Source organism: Hipposideros armiger, unplaced genomic scaffold, assembly GCF_001890085.2.
Source record: "Hipposideros armiger isolate ML-2016 unplaced genomic scaffold, ASM189008v1 scaffold_284, whole genome shotgun sequence".
Classification (NCBI taxonomy): domain Eukaryota; kingdom Metazoa; phylum Chordata; class Mammalia; order Chiroptera; family Hipposideridae; genus Hipposideros; species Hipposideros armiger.
The window spans coordinates 266,199-276,883 of record NW_017731634.1 but is presented as its reverse complement, the minus strand read 5'-3'; the positions used below and the strand labels follow the sequence as shown (position 1 = coordinate 276,883).

The 10,685-nt window shown below is 65.1% G+C and overlaps 1 protein-coding gene across 2 annotated transcripts in view; it reads left to right on the top strand.

The window, feature by feature from the left end:
* Positions 1–1,203: 1,203 nt before the first annotated feature.
* ARHGEF16 (Rho guanine nucleotide exchange factor 16) overlaps positions 1,204–10,685 on the top strand; it is a 17,219-nt gene continuing 7,737 nt past the window's right edge. The window contains exons 1-6 of one of the 2 annotated variants that reach the window (XM_019658426.1): positions 1,204–2,544; positions 4,182–4,785; positions 6,404–6,449; positions 7,496–7,665; positions 9,273–9,329; positions 9,831–9,952. In XM_019658426.1, the coding sequence (XP_019513971.1) occupies positions 2,480–2,544; positions 4,182–4,785; positions 6,404–6,449; positions 7,496–7,665; positions 9,273–9,329; positions 9,831–9,952 (1,064 nt within the window). In that variant the 5' untranslated portion in view covers positions 1,204–2,479. Of the gene's footprint in view, positions 2,545–4,181; positions 4,786–6,403; positions 6,450–7,495; positions 7,666–9,272; positions 9,330–9,791; positions 9,953–10,685 lie in introns of both variants that reach the window. The other variant, XM_019658425.1, reaches the window with a different exon arrangement.

Here is a 10,685-nt window from a genome sequence, read left to right as displayed (position 1 = left end):
CCGCAGCACTGTGGACATTTGTTCCAGAGGGTTCCCTGTGGGGACCTTCCTGCGCACTGTAGGGTGTGCAGCACCCCTGACCCCAATCCAGTGAGGCCAGTAGCTCGGCCCCAGTTGTCACCATCAAGAGTGTCTCAGCAGACACGGCCGAGTGTCCTGTCCCCTGTGGGGCAAAGCTGCCCGGGCTGACGGCCCCCGAGCCCCCCCGGCCGCCTTGCCGACGGAGCTGTGTGCTCTGTGCTGCGTGGCTTACACAGCCAAATCCTGCCCCTGTTCCGTGTGACTGCATCTCACACTCGGCCGGGCAGAGTTACCCAAGCACAAGGCCATCATTGTGGGCCGAGTTTGCCTCAGCAAAGACCTGGTCGGGCAGATGGTGCCAGAGAAGCCGAACCCCACCAGGTGGGGTGGGGTCAGCCAGGCCTAGAGGCCAGGGCAGAGGGAACAGAGCTAGCCCAAGGATGGAGGTGATGAGGTGCCGTAATCCCAGGGGCGGCAGGTCCCACACTCCAGGTGATTTGGGTCCTGGTGGCTGTGAAAGCAACTGTGACAAGAGCCCCAGGACCAGGCCAGCAGCCGGTGCTTCTGCAGGGGAGCAGGGGATGGTGCTGAGCCTGCGGGGGTCCTGGGAAGCTCCTCCGTCGGGAGGAACAGGAGAGCCGGGGGCTGGGCTGCACGGGCTGCACCAGGCCAGGGCGGGTCCAGTGCAGCTTAGGACTGGCCAGGCTGAGCAGGGGCACCTGAGGCTGAGGGGCAGCGGTCCGGAGACCTCCCCTCCCTCCCCCTGCTGACCCCCAGCCCACGGTCCCTCACTCCCAAGCCCCCGAATGTGTGCTGGGGGCACCAAGTCAGGCTGTTGAGTGGCAACAGGAAAATCGAATGGCATGGCTTCTAAGAGCTCAGCCACTGGGGGCCCAACCCTAAGCAGCAGCAGCAGGAAATCACCCAGAAGTCACCCAAAAGGTGGCACGGACCATCTGGAAGCCTCGGCGATGCAGCCCTGGGATCTCTGCTGGCTTGAAGCGAAGTACACATGTGGGCTAGTTCTTGGCACAGAGTCCCAGGGACTCAGGGAGAGCACCGTCCCAGGGGAGGGGACCCGAGCAGAGCAAGTGCCTGTGATATCCGGCGTTTACCCATCAGTTTGGGAAGTGAGCCCGACTGTTTGTGGGAATGTGAACAGGAAATATTCCCTGTTCCCAGAGGACCCACAGACTCGTGAGGGAGACAGACAGCACGCAGCCCTCAATGCCATGGGCCTCTCTGGAGGAGCTTTCCAAGGCCACCTTTGCTGGGAACAGACCCACCTCTGGCCCAAGTGGTCACTGCAGAGTGTCTAGCCTCTCAATATCTGTTGCCCGGACAGCATGGCTGGCATTTGCCCTGAGGGCAGCTGAAGGGAGTCTGTGCTCTCGGCCCCTCCACTGTGCTGGCTCCAGGACACCAGACAAGGGCGAGCGTCCAGGAAGGCACTGAGGGATGTGCGGTAGAGCCCGCAGCCGGACGCGGGGGGCGCGGAGTCCCAAAGAGCCTGCCAGGCAGGAGCCAGTGCTCGCGGGTGCATGTGTGCACTGGACACACGAGCCTCGTGCCAGCGCCATGCCTACCTCCTAAACACAGGTGGACAGCCTGGTGCCCGACGGGGGCCAACGGAGGCCGAGACAGGAGGAAAAGCGTGGGAGGAGGAGTCAGGCCAGAGAACAGAAGGAAACGAGTTCGAAAGGAGATAGAATCGTTGTCTTCGGCGCTGACGGAAGATGTGGCACCCATAAAAAAATGACAGGGTGCCATGAATACAGAGCAGTGGGAGCCGGACGGGGAAAACGACAGTGCATGCTTGGTGGGAAGGTTGGAAGATGACGTCGAGGGAAAACAGATGAAAACAGAGAAGAGGTCTGAACCAGGAGATAACCTCAGTGGGTTCATGCTCGTCAGTGGGTTTTCCAGAAAGATTGACCAGAGAGAACACACAGGTGGGAGAAGTGATCAGAGAAATAACCCTGGAAAACGTCTGGACCTAGAAGACACGCGTTGGAAGAATGCACGAGTCCCGGGCTCAGGGAGCGGGCTTGTTCCTGTGAGCGCCAGAGCCCTGGGCCAAAGCCGGGAGACCCACACCCTCGGCGGCGCTGGGGAGGGCCCCGCTCGGGCGTAATCCGAGGACGGACCTCAGATACCTCGCAGAGCTGGAAGCTGGAAGACGAGGGAGGAAGGGTTCTCCCCCTGGAAGAAAATACCCTCTGGCGGGACTTTAAACTCAGCCACGTCACCAGCCCAGGGGAAGGAGAAGGAAGACATTTCAAAGATCTACCTTCTGGTCCCTTCCTCTGAAGGAGTGGGGACACGCCAGAGCCAGGGAGGGGGGGTGCAGGACGGAGGAGGGTCTGGACAGCTGGACAAGCTCCAGCCCCGGAAGGAGGAACGGAGGCCGGGAGAGAGGACAGGTTCTCTGGGGACACACAGGCTGATGTGTTGATGTATGCAGCGTGTGATCAAGACACGCAGGGCGGGGACGCCGGAACACGTCCAGGAGGAAAGCCGCGGGTGAGCAGGAGGAATCATTAACGAAGAGGGGGGCGAGGCTAGCGTCCACGGACGCCCTCGGGTATCACCGCAGCCGGCGGGAGTGGCTGACGCCTACAGTGGGGAGATCTCGAAGCAGCAGGCTTTGCCTTAGTTACAAATTAGGGAAAACAAGAGCCTGGAGTGGAGGCCTGGGGCACAGGGCGCGGAGGAGGGCACACCCGTCTCTGATGACAAACCTTTGGGTGCTGTTGGACTTTGGAACCTGTGTCCAGGTAGTTCTGTGATAAACTGAGCATTAGGACGAGGGAGACGTGGTAGTGCCTGCAGTGGCTGCAGCCCCGGGGCCTGGGCTCGCGGTGCCCAGGCCTGTGGGTACAGCCACCTTGCTGGGCACCAAGGCCACACCTGGCAGCAGCTCACCCAACTGGTTCCACCCAGGCACTTCTGCAGACTTTGCCCTCTGCTGGGAGAGGCCAGGCCCCTTGCCTGGTCCAGCCTGGGCTCAGAGGGAGGAGTCAGGAGGAGTCAGGCCTGGGCCCCGATATGGGGACCCTGGAGGGAAAGAAAGAAAGGACGGGCGGGTGGGGGACTCTGCGCGTGGGCTTCGGGGGCACAATCGTAGAGTCGGCCCTTCCATGCTGCCTGCTCTTGTAACAAAGTGAACGCCTCATGTTTAGGGTGAAAGGACTCACGGGGGTTTAGAGGCTCCAGGCTGCCCACGTGGGTACATTTTATTGGGTGTGCTTATAGCCGGAAGTCTGAACCCCATTTCCCGGCCAGGCCTGGGTAAAAGGCGGACAAGTTAACATCTAGGGAGGCCTGGTCTGGCCGCTGCCGTCCTCTGTCCGGTGACTCAGAATGTCCCTAGGAATGCGTGGGCGGTCCTCCCTGGATGGGGGTGGCCAGGGCGACTCAGGGCCTCAGGGCCAGGGAGGCGCAGCCCAGATGCCTTCCTGGGAGGGTTCAGCGGAGAGCCTGACCTGTGTCCTGGGAGAGCTGAGTAGGACTGAGGGCCAGGCTTCTGGGTGCCCCACAGATGGTTCGACTGTGCTGTGACTCAGGCGCCCCATGCGGCCGGCCCTGCCCCACCTCCCCTCAGGGAGGGGTTCCTGGAAGCTTGGAACCTCACAGGGGAGACCCAGACCCCACATTGGGAAGCAAGTGTATGAGGTGGGGTTGGGCTGGGACCCACCTGGTGGGAAACGGCACCAAGAAGCCAAGTGGCGGATTCCAGCCCAGGTCTGCGGGGCCGCAGGCCCGAGTACCCCAAACTGCCCACACTTACACCCCCAGCTGGGGATTTGTCCTCCGTGTGTGTCCCCCACCAGAGGGAGCACAGTGACCTCACCCGGCCAGCCTGGACTGCAGGCCACCTGACCCAGACCCTAGAGTGTGGAGAACCAGCCACCTGTCCCCAGCCTGGGTCCCCGCAGGCCTGAGACTGTCCCACCCCTCCCTGCACACCCTAGGCGGGCAGCGCTCTGACCTCCCTGGGGAGGCCTAGTCACTATGGCTGTGCCAGAGCCAGCTCGACTGCAGGCTGCACGACCGGCCATTGAGTACTGGGACCCGAGCGCAGGCTCTGGCCAGGGCGGGTGCAGGAGGGCTGCGGGTGGCCGTCCGCGTGCTGCCCTTACCTTTGCCCTGTCCCCCAGGACCCTGCAGCCGCCCAGCATGTCCCAGCGGCATTCAGACAGCTCCTTGGAAGAAAAGCTGCTGGAAAGCCGCTTCCACTCGGAGTTGCGGCTGGATGCCAAGGGGAACCCAGCGTCCGGGCTCCCGATAGTCCGGGGGTCCCTGCGGGTCGCGGACAATGCCGCCTTCCAGCCTGACGTCCCGGAGCCCCTGCCTCCATCCTCCAAGGACACGGAACCACGGACCGTCATCCTGAGCACGCAGAGCGCCGCAGCCCTCAAGATGGGCACCGAGCAGCTGATCCCTAGGAGCCTGGCCGTGTCCAGCAAGGCCAAGGCCCCCGCCCGCCACCAGAGCTTCGGGGCAGCTGTGCTCAGCAAGGAAGCCGCCCGGTGGGGTCCCCGGCTCGTCGCGGCCCCCAGCTTCTCACTGGACGACATGGACGTGGACGTGGGCCCTGGGAGGACGCTGACACGGAATCTGCGTAACCAGTCCTACCGCGCAGCCATGAAGGGCCTGGAGACGCCGGGCAGCCAGCTGGGACCAGTCCATCTGAGCCCCAAGCTCCAGGCCCTGGCAGAGGAGTCCAGCCAGCCTCCCGCTCGGTGCCCGGCCAAGAATAAGGTAGCGGACGACAGGAGGGGGCCGTGCCTTCAGGGGCCTTGTGAGCGCACAGGCGGGGAGGGGTCTGACCCTGACATCACCACCCTGCAGCTGCCCCTTAGCGAGCGCCTGCTGTGTGCAGGCTCCTGACAGTCTATTTAATTAAGCCAACGTACTTCATACCTTCAGCCCGTCCCTGTGGGCCTGTGAGCTGAGTGTGAATGTCCCCGTTTTGCAGACAAGGCAGCTGAAGCTCAGAAAGGACCCCAGGCTCCGCTCCCCATTCTCAGACAGTGGGGAGCAGAGCCTGGGAGGGACCAGCCCCGATGGTGAGCCAGCCCGTCTGAAGGGCAGGTTGCCATGACTGCTTTGCAGCAGCACCTGGCCTGACTCGGTGCCCTGTGGCAGCTTCTGGCTGCCTCTAGCTCAGAAGCCAGATGCCCCCTCTATTTGCACCCCCCCCCCGCCCCGCCTGACAGCGGTGTCACCTCAGCGTTCTGGACAGAACAGGACACGGGGCCGGTGGGAAGGGCACCCTCACCCAGGACCCTCTGCCCACAGTTGCCATCTGCCCAGATGGTGAGCTGCAGCCACGGCCTGGACCCAAAGGATTGCTGGCAATCCGGCGTGCAGAGGGACAGGCCAGGGAGGACCTGGGCAGTGTCCTCAGTGTAAAGACTTCCCCAGCCTAGGGAGTGGAGCACCACCCCCTGCCATGCCTATCTGAGGTGCCGGGACCCCAGAAACTGCCTCAGGACCCCAGCACTCTGTGTCCGCCCAGGGCCAGGCCTGCAGGGTCCACTCATTCATTCACTATCGATTCATAGATTCAGCAGACATTCCGCTCACACACCCAGTGATGGGGTACGGAGGTGATCCCAGTGGGCAGGCCCCAGGAGAGCTTCCAGGGCAGTGGGGCTGCTCAGGAAACCAGGGGAGCACAGGGCCGGCGGGGGTGGGGGGAGGGGGGTTAAAGCAGAGGCATGGACAAAGGGGGGTGCGATGTGGGGAAGGGGCCCAGGCAGCGGCCTGTGCCCATACCTGAGGCGGGAAGGGTGGGGATGCTGGGGGAGCAGGGCCAGGTGCGGCTGGGAGCCCGCACGTTCCACACCAGCAAGGAAACGTTTCAAGCCCCAACTTGTTTAGCGAAACCAGCTCCCACTTTCCTGAAACCAGGTGCCTGCGAGGTCAGGAAAAATGGCATATCTCCGCCAAGAGGGCAGGCTCTGAGCAGGCCACTGGTGGGGCCAGGGTGTGAAGCCCCCGAGGGCCCTGCCCGCCCCCACTCACCTCTGCAGTCCTGCCGTCAGCTGCTGGGCCCTCAGACCTGTGCAGGAGCTGGACACTGACCTCCTCTACCCGCCACCTCAGGCCCCCCCTGCGTGGGTCGTGTGCAGCCCGGGCTCCCACCCCAGGCCCTCTCCTAACCACACCTGTGCTGCCTCGGACGCCCCTCCACGCCCCATGGAGCCGGCATTTACTGAGTGCCTACTGTGTGCCCATTAGAGCCCACTCTTGTTGGGCATCTCTTCACACGTGGGGCTGTGAGGTCCCTGGGCCCCCCGGGTGGAGCGATCTCTCTAGACCCACACCTGCCCCTCCCTGCTGAGTACTGGTGTTTCTGTGATTCATTTGACAGAGGACACTGGGGCGGAAACGTGCACACAAGGGCTCCTTCAAGGATGGTGAGTGTGGCCACGGGAAGCGACGGGGCTGGGTGGGACCTCACAGAGGCCAGTGTCACTGGGGCCATCCTGGGGGAGCGGAGAGGGGGCTCTGGGTGCGGTGGCACAGAGAACATGCTGCAGCACATCCCTCCAGGGACTGGAGTCCTGATGGCCGCCTGACCGTGTATCTCTGAGGAGTCTGGAAAGGCCTAGAAGGTTCCCTTGGCTCCCTTCCGCACTATCCCAGGGGCAAGGGACAGACAGAGCCCCACATTCGCCCCGACAGACAACTGTCGAGTGCCCCATGTGTGCCAGGAGACCAAGGCCCCAGGGGTGCAGACACACCTGCCGTGTACTCTGCCCGGGGTCTTCTCAGTCCACCGGAAGCCCGGTGGGGGCTGTGGGCTCAGGAGGGCGTGGGTGACGGCTGGGCTGTGGGAAGGCTCAGAGCAGTGCATTCGGCCTGCAGAGGGGCGGGATTCCACCAGGACCCCGCGGGGAGGTGGGGGGAGGTACCTGCCCGGCCAGGATGGGGCGGGCAGTCGGCATGAGGGGTGGGGCCGGTGGGGCCCGGGACGGGCTTCTGAGGACGCAGGGACCCCACCCAGGGCAGCCACAGGCCCGGGAGTGGGAAGGCATCAGGGTGCCTCCTGCCGCAGTGAGGTGTGGGAGGGGGAGGTTGGGGTGCTGCTGCACGGGCTCAGCGGCGCCGAGCTGTGGGCCGGCCTGGCCCAGGGGAGCTGCAGCGTGTCAGCGGGAGCCTGCACCTCCAGTTGGAGGCCTCTGTGCCCAGCCTGGGGGCAACCCCCACCCCACGCCCCTCTCCTAGGCCGGTCCAGGGGCCCCTGCAGTGCTGGTTTGTCTTCTCAGCCTGTTCTGAAGGTGCCACGTTCTGCTCTGGGATGCACCCCCGTCCTGGGCTCACCCGGCACAGCCACGGGCACCAGCCAGCCCGAGGGGAGCCCTGCCTGACACCCTCAGGGGCTCCTCGGGAGGACTCGGCCTGGGGCTTCTGGCCTGCTCACAGCCTCCAGGCCTGCCGGTGATGTGCCCCCTCTCCCCAGACCCCCGGTTCTACCAGGAGATTCGGGAACGGGGCCTGAATACCAGCCAGGAGTCTGACGACGACTTGCTGGATGAGCCCTCCAGCCCCCAGGGGACCCAGAAGGTGGCCTCCCCCATCGTGGTCCAGAGCTACCGGCCCCCCCAGATCACCTGGAGCCAGCTCCCGGAGGTAGGGTGAGGCCCTTCCCGAGCCTGTGGGTGGCCGGCCCCGAGCAGCTGACCCAGGTCCTCCCGGTGAGAGGGAGCCTTCCAGAAGCGCCCCGTGTGCACCCAGCTTGCAGCGGGGGTCCCCTGCCCTCTGGGGTAGCTTGGTATTGGTCACTGTGGGGAAGAGACGGTCGGGGCATGTGGCATCTGTGCATGTGTGACGGGCGTCCCACGGGTGAGCCCCTAGCCCTCTGCTTCCTGCTCAAAGTGGCCTGCAGGGAGCTGTGGGCACAAGGGATGCTGTTCCCAGGGCCCCACCCCCAGGAAGCAGGAGGGTTGGGGAGCGGGCACGGGGCTGGGGACCAGGCTCCGGCTTCCACAGAGCCCTGTGCCACTGCCAAGCCACCCCTCGCTTTCTACATCTGGAAACGGGGCCAGTCCCTGCCCTGCAGGGCTGCAGGGGCTTGGTGGCGAGCACAGCGGGGATGAGGCCCCGAGACTCTGAGCAAGTCCAGGGGAGGCAGCTGTCACTACCCCAGGAGGGCACAGCTGGCCATAGGCAGACAGACTCCCGACCCCGACCCCGTCCCCTGAGAGCAAGGACGGAGCTGGGCTGCAGGCTGTGGGCGTTGGTGGGCACGTGGCTTCCCCTCTGTCTGCGGGGCAGTGGGGTTCCCTGTTTGTGCCCCCAGGGGGGATGAGGAGCTGAAGCCGTGACCGCCCACCACGCTCCAGGCTGTGGCACCCCAGCCAGGGAGGGCACAGGTTAGGGTGAGGGCAGGTGGGTGGAAAGTCAAGAGATATATATTTAATTCCTCCAGGTCAGAGATGGGGTTCAGGACTCTGTACCCTCAAAATGCCCAAGATTTTATCCTAGCCCCCTAAGCTGGGGGGATCTCGGCTAAGCCCCTGGGCTAGAGGCAGAGGCATGGAGTTTCGCCCCCCTCAGCCCAGGCCCTGGTGACCGCCTCTGGCCAGCCCAGTGAGGAGGAGGGCAAGAATGGGGTGGCCCTGGTCCTGCAGAGGGCACCCTCAGGCAGGGGGACAGCCCAGCCTGTCCAGGAGGGCTGTGCAGGGACGTGTCAGGCATGCTGTGGCTGAGAGCCACACTCCACCCAGGGCAGCCTGGAGGCCACAGGGCCCGAGGGGGTGGACAGCTGGGGTGGGGTACCATGCTGGAACACTGTCACCCCAGCCTCCCACTTGGGGCGCTGACTGACCTGGCCCAGGCCTGTCTGAGCCCCGGCCCTGCCCCCAGCATGCCCTCAGCTTTCCTGGGTGGTCTACCCCCTCCCTGGGGCAGCTCTGTGGGACAGAGCCCCCCTGTTCCCCACCCCCCCCCAGTACCTGCCAGCCTTCCCCTATGGACCCTGTCCTCTTGCTCAGCCGCCTCGGGGCTCTTTGGAGGGAGTGGGCCTGCCTGGGGTGGGGGTTTCACAGAGAGGAAACCTGTCGGTGACGGGACCGAGCAGGCACAGGCCCACTCAGCACCCCACTGCGCTGAGCCACAGGAGGGTGCCGCTCTGCCCGCCCAACTCCCGCCTCCCCGTCCACACCGCCTCGCGCACAGCGGGGAGGGCGCGCTTCCCGGCTGTGTAACGCCTGACTCCCGGCCCGTGTTCCCGATAGGTGGTGGAGTCGGGCATCCTGGATACGCTGCCAGCTGAGGAGCGCAAGAGGCAAGAGGTAAGGGGTTGGGCAGGGGGCGCAGCCCCACATCCAGCCCTCGTGTGGTGACGTGGCCAGCCCGCCCGCCCACCCATCGGCCACCTCGGCCAGACATCAGGATGATGACTGACGTCCTTGGCGGGGTGGGGGCAGGGGGTGGCTACCGGTGGTCCTTCTCAGATGAGGGTGGGCGTCCCTGCCCAGCACCACAGCTCATAATTGGCCGAGCCAGGGTGCAAACCCAGGAGTGGAGCCCGTGTCCCCGTGGCTGTCCTGTCTGCCCACCCAGGGCCTGCCCGTCCAGGGGCCCAAGCGCCTGCTTGCCCCCTCACCCAGAGCGTATCGCCGTGGCTTGAGCACCCATCACAAATGCACCCTGTGCCAGACCCCCTCTGTGGCGCGGTGCCTCGTCCAGACCCCTTTCCAGGCAGGGCCCTGGTGGGCACGGGGCTGCGCCAGCATCGCTGTTCTCCCACCCAGGCCATGTTTGAGATCCTGACGTCCGAGTTCTCCTACCAGCACAGCCTGGGCATCCTGGTGTCCGAGTTCCTGGAGTCCGAGGAGCTGCGAGCGACCATGACCCCGACGGAACACCACCACCTCTTCTCCAACATCCTGGACGTCCTGAGCGCCAGCCAGAGGTGAGGCCCGGGCCACGCGCCTGGAAGCCACCTCGCCTGTCGACGTGTGATGGTGGTGGCGGGCTCTCGGGCAGGTGGATGGGAGGTTGGGAGCAGCCGCTGGCTGGGAGGGACTGTGAGGACCTCCCTGGGCCCTGAGGCCACCGAGAATGGCCCTGGAGATGAGTGAGCACCGGAGCTGTGTGCGTCCTGCACCCCGTCCCCTGGACGTCCGAGAGGTGGAGCACCTCCCACGGGGCACAGCCTTGTCCGATGACAGGCATGTTCCCACCAGGACACCCAGGCCCAGAGGGCCAGGTGCTCCGGGGCGGCACTGTGGGAGATGGCCTCCAGGCGCACCGGGGTCGTGTTCCTTCCGGAGTGTCTGGTGCCCAGCCCAGGGCTCCGGTTGCAGCCTGGGAGGTGGAAGGGGGCCAGGCGTTCAGCTGCAGGCCCTCCTGGGGCCGTGTGTGCGTGTGCGTGTGTGCGTGCATGTATGCGTGCAGGGCAGCAGGTGCGTGATTGTTTACTCCTGTGGAGGGTTCAGTCCATGTATGCACCTGTGTGGGCTCAGCCCGAGCTGCCGTGGACCCTAGGAGACCCGGACATCCTCCCTGAGCCTCGGCAGGCCCCCATTGCAGACTGGGGTGGGTGGGTGGCGGTGGGGGCTGTGGGCTCAGGAGGGCGTGGGTGACGGCTGGGCTGTGGGAAGGCTCAGAGCAGTGCATTCGGCCTGCAGAGGGGCGGGATTCCA